We start from the raw sequence: 9,654 nt of genomic DNA, 5'->3' as shown, positions 1-9,654 counted from the left end.
GCAACTGTTGGTGTGATGAGAGTATTTCCACCGTGTTTCATTTTCGTCCCTCAACTTTTTGTTTTGCTTTCCGTGGTCCTCAAACTCACTCTCGCATGGCATTTGATCCTTTCCGTTAACTCCATTCATTTTTCTAGCAGACACCAGTCACCGGAAAAACACGTAGAGCAGTAGAACCCTTATTGAGGCATATTAATCTGCTAATCTTAATACAGTATTCAGCAAATTTTATAAAAACCAATTTGAGTATAGATAAGATATTAGTCCGGTAATACAACAAATTCATTTTGACGTTGTTGATTGTTAGACGAGTCTTCTTTCATAGCCGAGGAAGCTGAGAGCGAGCGGATTGAGAGCGAAAGAGAAAGAAGGCAGCCGAAGCCAACATGAACACATTCCAGCCTCTGAGACCACCAAATGAGTTGTTTCCGTTGCTGCAGCAAGCATACTATCAACAAACGTACTAAGAAAGAAATAAATAAGCTTAGGTCAACAACAAAAAAAAAAAAAAAAAAAAACCTTGGACTCCTAGGACTAAATTGCGCTCTGCTAAACATAAACACACATACCTGCTCAATCTTTACGTGAACCAAGCCTGAGGATGAAAGGTTTCTTCCTTTTATCAGGCATGCTCACAAATAGCTTTCTCCAAGTTGCATCGTCATGGAAAAGCTTCAAAGCTTTTGAATAAGTATCATCGTCAAGTTCCTCCATGTTGTTCAAAATTTCCAAGCATTGCATCAATTCTTCATCTGCAACATCTTTTGCAGCTGATTGAACATCGTTATCATTACCTTGAGATCCCTTCTTTGAACTCTCGGATATTTCTATGTCGTTCTTTGAGCCATTATTTTCATCTTCTGAATCTGAGGTAAGTCTGCCTGTTGCTGCTGGAAGAAGCATGGGATCATCCTGCAGTTGCTTTTCTTCTTCTTCCTCTTCCTCTTCCTCTTGCTCTTCTCCAAGTTGCGTCACTAGGATTGCAAAAATATATGAACTTGTGATACATGCTGATTAATTAGTACTGTCGGCCTCCTTATTTGGTATCTACGATTGGATTGAATATGATAACTCGTTATAGTCAACGTATCTTGTAGGAAGAAGTGGAGGTTAACCTTAGTTTCTTCCTTCAAGATACATTGACACCAAACGAGGCCTTTTTTGATAACGTACATCAATACAAATGCTTTACCATTAAAACAACACACATACCTGTATCTAATTCATGATCATCAAAGTCCCTATCGAGGTAATCGAACCAAGCAATAGCTTCAGGTGAGTGTGGTCTCCAGCAGAGCCAATACGTTCCTTCTGTCGCCTCACGTGATGACAAATCTCCTCTGATGACACGTGGATAATAAGGATCCGTCCACGTGTTGTGTTGCTTACTCGTAATATTATTTTCGTGTTTTTCACACACAAGCTGGACGCCAAACTCCTTCAAGTGAAACACACCTGGTTGCATAAACACTGAAACAACAACTTCATTGCCACCTAATAACTCACCTTCCAACTTCCAATGGCTTAACCATACCATGTCTTCTCCCTCCCTGGGAATCCCGTACACTTGCGGGTTATAAATCCACTTTAGACTCTTGCTCTTATTCCATACTTTCTTAAATAATGGATTATCGAATGCATAAAAAGAAGAATGTTCGGAAAGTGCATAGACAGCAAAGATGTTCAAGCCTCGAATTACATAATTTGGAGGCAGTGAAGGCACTCTACAGGATATTGAGGTCCCTGCATCACTACTTCTATGGTCAAATCGACCTGGAACCTGATTCCCTTGAAGAAATGTGCTGAATATACCATATTCATAGAGTCCCTATATACGAATGCCATGGAAATCATTACTATTTAACTTTTATAGGATATGAGACAAATCTAGAGAGGGGGGGAGAGAGAGAGAGAGAGAGGTTTACCTGGATGGGACGAGACTCATAGTCTTGCGAAATCTTTCCATATGAAAATGGGACGTGCATCTTAATGGTTGCCGTGGATTCCAAATAATTGCGCAATTCCAACAGGTTGATCATTTCTGTATCAACTTTTCCAATGGGTTCTAGTCTGAACATATACTCCGCCTCAACTAGGCTGCGGTTGTGACGAAACAAGATTAAACTATTTTTGTAGGATGAAAATGATTCATATGTTACCTTTTCCAATGATGTGCAATCAGTCACAAACACATGCTTCACTTTTGGTAGCCCTACAAGTTCTTTAAGACTCTTGCACCCGCCAAAGTTGAGTTCACAAAGCTTCTTTAGCCCTTTGATGCAACTTGGTAGGCTACAAACTGAAGTGGACTGTAGATTTAATTTTTCCAAGGAAGATAGGTTACCAAGTTCCATTGGAAAATCTTCATTCGAGAGATTGCGCCCGCTAAGACTTAAAGATACTAAAGAACATGGTAAAGAGGTCCAAAAAATATATGAACTTCTCGCAGGCCAAGATTCAATCAACTGCCCACCAGCAGTAAGTACTTGATTCACTGGAATTTCATCTGCTTCAAGCACTTTCAGAGACTCCATGTTCCTCATCATGTCCACTGAAGACTCGTTAAGATTCGAACAACCAGATATAATGAGTGTTTTGAGTAACTTGAGCTTACCAATGTTCTTGTTCAACATCCTAATACTTTTGCAATCCTTCATATTCAAGTAAACAAGCTTCTCTAGGCTTTCAATGGATTCATGGACATCAATCAGATTCCGACAATCTACAAGAATCAGTTTTTCTAAATTGGGGAAAAGTGAGAAGTCAGCAACACTTTCTCTAAGGTCATGAGAATGACTAAGATCAAGGATCTTTAACGATGGAAGGCACTGTTGAAAAAAAGTAATGAAATTAAGAAAACAAAAGAGGAGAGACGAAACGTTAATTCATTCTTACATATGCACAATATTGAATGTTCAAAATGAGAACCCTTAAAGAAAAGGATGAGGAAAAGTATAGCGTAACATACCTTTGTTCCCTTCCAAACTTGTCTCAAGCAGCTATGATGCATTTCAAGAACAACCAGATTCTCCAACGGAAAATTGATGGGTATGGAATTCAAAGAAAATTCATGCCAACACAACCATCTCAATTCTGTCGGAAATTCTGCATACGATCCATTCAATTGTACATGACTGAGATGGAGTAATTTGAGTTTGTGCATCCTTGTAAATGCCTCGGTTTCGAAGACCATCTCATCCGAATTCATTGAAGTGGTGTCTGCAGGAAACATATTCAGGACAAGACCGCAAATTGTTTGGGTACCCTAATGTAAAGAAAAAGGAAAAGAAATTAGTAAAAGCTACACAAAATAGGAAAAACATACATACAACCCAAGCATGATTCTTACATTTTTTTCTCTCAATACTTTGAAAGAATCTTTATGATGCCATAATCTACTACGCTTCTCCGGCTCCTCTGATTCTGAGCGAACAATTTCTCTGCCCATGTCACGAACTAAGTCATGCATCTGAATCTTGCAATATTTGTGCCACTCACATTGATGAATTGTCACTAAGCACCTGTCGACGAGATTTTGAATTCCAACAACAGTGTAGAACTGACAGTCATCCAAAATCCAAACAACGCAATCTTTGTCCTTTCCAACAAAGAAACAAGCAATATGGAGAAATAAATCTCGATCATGATTGTCTTGTAAAGAGTCGTAGCTTGATCTGAGTTTCTTCATGATTTGACCATCTGGAATAGCCTTTAATTTCTCTAACGTACTTTGCCATACAGTTATACTTTCCCCCATTAGAGAAGAACCCAAAACTCGAAGAGCTAATGGAAGTCCTCCACAGTGATCTACCACCTCTTCTGAATGTTTCATGAAACCATCAACGGGATGATCTTGTTCAAAAGCATGCCAACTGAAGAGTTCCATAGATTCATTGTAACTCAAAGGTTCAACATTATGCACCTCAGAAACTTGTTGAGGCTTTAACAACTTTGCACGCCTAGTTGTTATGATGATCTTACTTCCCGGATAAAAACAATGTTTCATCCTAAATACCGCATCCAATTGGTTCGTATGATCCACATCATCGAGGATAAGAAGAACCCTCTTCGATCTGATGGCATCTTCAACCTTAGATACTCCCTCGCTAACGCTGTGTATTTCCACATTTCTCCCATTCAAAATATCAGAAAGAAGATGTTTTTGTATTTGTACCAAGCCATTTGGTTGTTCCGAAAGTTCTCGGATATTTTCAACAAAACTTCTTCCTTCAAATCTTCTAAAGTTTGAATTATAAACAGATTTCGCAATGGTCGTCTTGCCAACTCCACTGATCCCATAAAGTACAAGTACGCCAACATCAGTCGATCCATCTTTTAACCAGGAATCGATTCTTTTCGCTCGAGATTGAATTCCAATCAACTTAGGGGAAACACTTAAGGGTGTGACCCGCCTTAGTTTTCCTTCTATGACTTTAACAATCTTTTTGATAAACTTCGACTCATCAGTGGCGAAGCCAGGATTTCCCGAGGGGAGGGGCGAAATTCAAAAGAGTGCAATGTTCATCGAAACGGTTGCCTTCACATTAGAGAGTACAAAGTTTTGAGTCAATATTCATAACAGAAAAGAGTCTCTTTACCAAAAGTGTTGTAAGTGGTAATATCAAAGTCATGTAAGAAGCTTAAATTGGTTAGAATTAGATTCTAAAAAACGTTAGGCGCTAATCAGGCAGCGGACTGGGGCCTAGCAGCTAGGCTTCTAGGCGAGATTTAGGTAGGAGCCTAGATGGATTTAAATAAATTTCTTTTATCGTAAAATAAGCATTAAGCAATATTTACATTATTTCTTAAAAAATTAATACAATAGTAATAGATAATGTGAGAGTTTAAAATAAATACGCTGGGGTCTTAAAAGGAGGGAAAAAATACATACAAGAATAATTATAAAAAAAAAAAGAGCGAAATGGGTTAACAAATCACAAAAAAAAGGTGGGGTCAGAAGAAAAAAAAAAAGAACAATACTTGAATACTGACTAATCAGTAGTCAATTTACTCACTATGACAGGTGGCCTAATAACATTATAACACCTGTCTATTTAATATTTTCCCAGGATAATACTTGGGTAATCAACAGTGAGTACCCAATTTCACTGACTTCTTATGTGGAGAAACCATTTTACAACACTTGTCCTTTAAACTTTAAAGTTTCTCCAAGCACTCTGCTATTCTTTGTAACCAAACAATCGACTCTTCTTTTAAACATGTGACCAAACACACTCGGTCTTCCTTCTCCAACTCCAACAAGTCTGTCAAATACTTCCATCCCAGGGCTTATTCTTCAGCCCCAAACCTCTCTTCTCCAGAGACCCACCTCCAGTCCCTCTCTTCTCTGGGCGACCTCACCCTGAAATCCCTCTCTTCTCCGGAGACCCGCTTCTAGTCCTCTTTTCTCTGGAGATTCACCTCCAGTCCTTCTCTTCCCCATTTATTTTTTTTAAAATCATTAACTGTAAAGATTATTAATCAAAAAAGCCAAAGATCAATTTTTGAAATCATCAAAATCCAATCTTCATAATCACTGTATTCATTGTCTTGGAGGAGAGGATTGGGATGAGGTCGACGGAGAAAAGAGGGATTCAGCGTGAGGTCGTTCTGGGAAGAGAGAGATTGGGATGAGGTCGACGGAGGAGAGAGATTGATGGGAAAATCTGGGTTGGATTTGACGTTGCGGGAGGTAGGAAGAAGGAATGGGTATGTGATTGACGGAGCAAAGTTCGACGGAAGTGAGAGGGCCGGGATTTAGGGGGGGCAGCTTTGCTGCTCTCTCTGTCTGTAATTGGTCGTGAGGGGCCTGAGAGCTGAGAGAGAGTAAAGAAGGTTGAATGGGGGACACGTTACCCCCCCCGGCACCATATATATATTTTTTTTCAAAACAGATGAAACGACGCCGTTTGGTGTCAGTTTTTAAAATTTTTTTTACCAGGACCAAAACGACGTCGTTTTGGCCTGGATTTAAAAAAAGAAAAGAAAAAAGAATCTAGTTGCAGAGAACCAGTTCATCCGAAGAACAGAACAGACGGAGCGGAGCTGCGGAGGGGAGGGGCTGAACCTGCGCTGGGGCTGTGTTTTCCGGCGAGGGGAGTGGCGGCCGCCACTCCTCGCCCTCACATGGCTTCGCCACTGCTCATACCTAAAATTTACAGTTCAAACAAAATCATTAAATCTAACTTGTAGTCATGTTATAATTAAATTATGTATTTTCACATGAAATAATATGAAAAAATTATTAAACTTTACCCGTCAGCTTGATTTGGTAACACCATGCCAGCTAAATCTGCAACTTGTGCAAGTGCCGCCCTCCATCTGCTGACCTTGCTGGAAGACTGAGCACTTTGGTGCCTGGAAAATGCTTCTGCAAAACTTCCCGTCTGCTTCCTCAGATGGGATGGATCGACGTCGTAGAAGACAGGTAGAACTACAAACTCTCTGTTAGTCCTCTTGCGCTCGAGGATGATCAAAAGCTCGTCAAGGCAATATCTGGAAGATGCGTATTCTTTGGAAAACACAATTACACAAGTTTGTGACTGCCGGATCGCTTTCTCCAGTTCCGGCTTGATGTCTTCTCCCCTCTCGAGCTCATCGTTGTCACGGAACGTTTGGAATCCTGCATTGACCAAGGCTGTGTAGAGGTGGTCCGTAAAAGTCTTGCGTGTGTCTTCCCCTCTGAAACTCAAGAACACGTGATAACAACAACGTTGAGACGAAGAATTGGAATCTTTAAAAGCTGCTGATCTCAGAAGAGCCATTACTAACTAGTTGTGTTCATAAAAAATTTCAGATGGATCGATCGATCGTTCGAACAAGCAGCTCATCCTGAATGAATGACAAAGTGAAAGTGAGAACCGTACATTTTCCATTGACTTGACTTACTTAAAGGAGCTCATGCAATATCCACCGTTGATATGAAAGGCGTCGCTGATCAACGGACAACGGGGACAGCTAAATAAAGTAATAGTTAATTATTCTCTTGTTTAATTTTTTTTATTTCTTTTTATAACAAAATTTTTAGATGCTAACCACAAAATTTGACGACAAAATTTTGAAAACTAAATGATGTGTTACTAATAAGAATAAATACGTTTGTCAATTCTTAAGTAATTTAGCATCCGAGCCAGAAACCTCGTCCACTCAATTGAACTTTCTCAAGCCCAATGGGCCTCAAGTTGTTCAAACAAACTGGATCTCATTTTTCATAAAGGCCACGAGGGCCCGGATTGCTCTCAACCCGCTTCGTTTCCGGGTCGATTCTGAAACCGCGACACTGCCTTGCCTGGCCATCCACACAGTGAGAGAGCGGGAGGGATGGCGGGACTGCTAGCATGGGCAGCAGACGTAGTGGGAGGAGGTGGCGGGCAAGACAACGAACAAGGCATCCCGCTGATATTCACTCAGGAGTAGCAGAAGTGTGTCCTGGACTTGGATCACAAAGCATCTTCTCTCGGCCGTTCGATCCATGACCTCCGGCTCAGACTCCCTCCTTCCGACATCTCTCAGCGCCTCCCTGATCTCCACGCCCACTCCCTCGCTTCCAACGCCGCCCTTGCTCTCCAGTTGAACTCCCATTCCACCACCCGCGAACAGGTTCGGTTTGTCTGAATTTCGATTGATTTTTCTTATCTGGGTCGTTGTGCGATTGTTGTTGAATTGGGATGTTCTGATTCGAATTCGGTCGTTTTCTATCTGGTTTTTTTGTTTGGATTGTAATTCTTGTTTTCAACTTTGAATTGTTGAACATTTTCCTCAAATTTTGAACCTTTCTATTCTGGTTTATGTGAATGTTGATTTTTTGCTATGGACTTGTCTAGTTCAAAAAAGGCCATGTTTTTCATTGTTGATTGATTTTATTTCTTAGTAGTTCCCATTTGTACTTGTGGACAGGCATTGCAGGAAGAGAATGCTGCATATGAAAGCGCTGTATCCAATTGTGAAAGTAAAATACAGGAGAGAATTCAAGAAGCAGATTTGCTTAAGAGGAAGCTCACAGTGAGCCTTACGTTTCCCACAACTTATTTTTGCATGATGCTCTTATTCATCATGTATTGTTGTCCCACACTTGTATCTTGATCTTTATTTGATGATGTTGAGGACATCGAACTTTAGTTAATGGAAAGTCACACCCTTTCTGAAATTCTGTGATTACGGTTATCAGGAGATGGACGAGAGTGAAAGGAATTTGAGAGATGAACTTGAAAATGCAGAAACCGCATTGGATGCCAGTCGATCTGGCCAATCAGATGAATCCACTGGTGACCCAAATACGACAGTTGAAACAGAAAATGACATAGAAGCTTCAAAGAAGGCTATACTTGAAAAGTTAGAGGAGAGGAAAAAAGACTTGGTCAGTTGCATCTTTCCTTTTGATCTTACAATAGTTTCATCTTCTCCATTGCAAATGCTGGTTTGTATTTTTGAATTTTATCTTGATTGCTGGAAAGATGTTGTATTCTGTTTGAATTTTATCTTGATTGCTCTACATTTTAGCTTTTGAACATATTGCTCTTCGTCAAGATCGTTTTGAAGAGTGTTCCATGAAGACGCTATCGATATTTCCAAATTCTGTTTGTATGCTAAACCTAATATATCTTGTATTGTAAAAGATGGAGGGAATGAGAAATTTAGAACACAAGAGGAGAGGGGGTGTGAAGAACTTTGTTGTATGAAATATACTTGGTTTCAAATATTGAACGTATACAAATAAAGAAAATTACTTTTTTTTTTAATCTTATATTATATCAACAAACGTGCTAAGTGCCTTCGCCCATGAGCGGTAGATCTCGGGTTCGAGACTTGGGAGCAGCATCTCCATAAATGGGGGTAAGGCTAACGGACATTCATCTTTCCCAGACCCTGCGTAAAGCGGGAGCCTTGTGCACTGGGTACGACCTTTTTTATATCAACAAACGTGCTAAGAAATTATTTTACATTGGCCTTAAGGGATAAATATTCTTTTATTAGTTTGGAAGGCTGTCTTTGTCTTAAGGGATTATTCAACATGTGGGTTAAAAATATTTGCCCTAACTTGCTATAACGTTGACGCTTAGTACTACGGTCTAATGATATTCATCTTCACTTGTAAGTGAAAGGTCTTAGGTTTGATTCTCGTCAAAACCGAATTTTAACCATATTATTACTAGCCCATTGTGAGGCTAAAACCTTCATCTAAGTTTTAGACTTTGCTTCGGTCAGTTCGTCCAATCTAAACCCCCAGATTTGGCCGTACACATGTAGTTTATATTATGATCATGAAATATACATCAACGCTCATATACTAATCTCATAAAACGTGAATTAATAACCTACTTTGTCTCAATAAGAACAGTGGAGCATTTGAGAATCAAATGCACCGAAACTACACGGTAACGAACAACGAAATTTCGCTGTTGTCGTCTTCAGTTGGGCCATAAGCAGTCGTAATATTACGAAGTAAACAACTCACCTAATTTTATATAAAAATATACAAGTAGCCAGCAAACAAGATCAAATTTTTGCAAGTACGTTGTCTTTCTCACCAAGATAATGCTAGCATAATCATGATTCTTCTGAGCATAACTCAAATCTATGTATCCACCACAACTGACCCAAATAAATAACTCTTTCTACCACATGCATCAAGAACCTTTGTTTGTGTGATTAATT

General features: G+C 39.7%; 1 protein-coding gene and 1 long non-coding RNA gene across 3 annotated transcripts; one reads left to right on the top strand and one right to left on the bottom strand.

The window, feature by feature from the left end:
- Nucleotides 1–163: 163 nt before the first annotated feature.
- LOC103417092 (disease resistance protein RPV1-like) lies at nucleotides 164–6,847 on the bottom strand. Its single transcript, XM_070816748.1, has 7 exons — nucleotides 6,254–6,847; nucleotides 3,350–4,464; nucleotides 2,969–3,265; nucleotides 1,926–2,828; nucleotides 1,213–1,828; nucleotides 570–974; nucleotides 164–434 (listed from the first exon to the last, which is right to left on the bottom strand). Exons 1-6 carry the CDS (start codon nucleotides 6,762–6,764, stop codon nucleotides 574–576), a joined length of 3,843 nt encoding a protein of 1,280 aa, XP_070672849.1. The 5' UTR covers nucleotides 6,765–6,847; the 3' UTR covers nucleotides 164–434; nucleotides 570–573.
- A 428-nt stretch (nucleotides 6,848–7,275) lies between these two features.
- On the top strand, nucleotides 7,276–8,509 carry LOC103404688 (uncharacterized). 2 transcript variants are annotated; one of them, XR_011577774.1, is made up of 3 exons: nucleotides 7,276–7,599; nucleotides 7,897–8,001; nucleotides 8,168–8,509. It is a non-coding gene; the product is annotated as an uncharacterized lncRNA (long non-coding RNA). The 2 variants fall into 2 exon arrangements; XR_011577775.1 differs by having other exon boundaries at nucleotides 7,314–7,599; nucleotides 7,897–8,054.
- The last annotated feature ends 1,145 nt before the right edge of the window (nucleotides 8,510–9,654 follow it).

This window comes from Malus domestica, chromosome 17, assembly GCF_042453785.1.
Source record: "Malus domestica chromosome 17, GDT2T_hap1".
Taxonomy (NCBI): domain Eukaryota; kingdom Viridiplantae; phylum Streptophyta; class Magnoliopsida; order Rosales; family Rosaceae; genus Malus; species Malus domestica.
The sequence above is the reverse complement of the archived record's forward strand: the minus strand, read 5'-3'. Positions and strand labels throughout refer to the sequence as shown.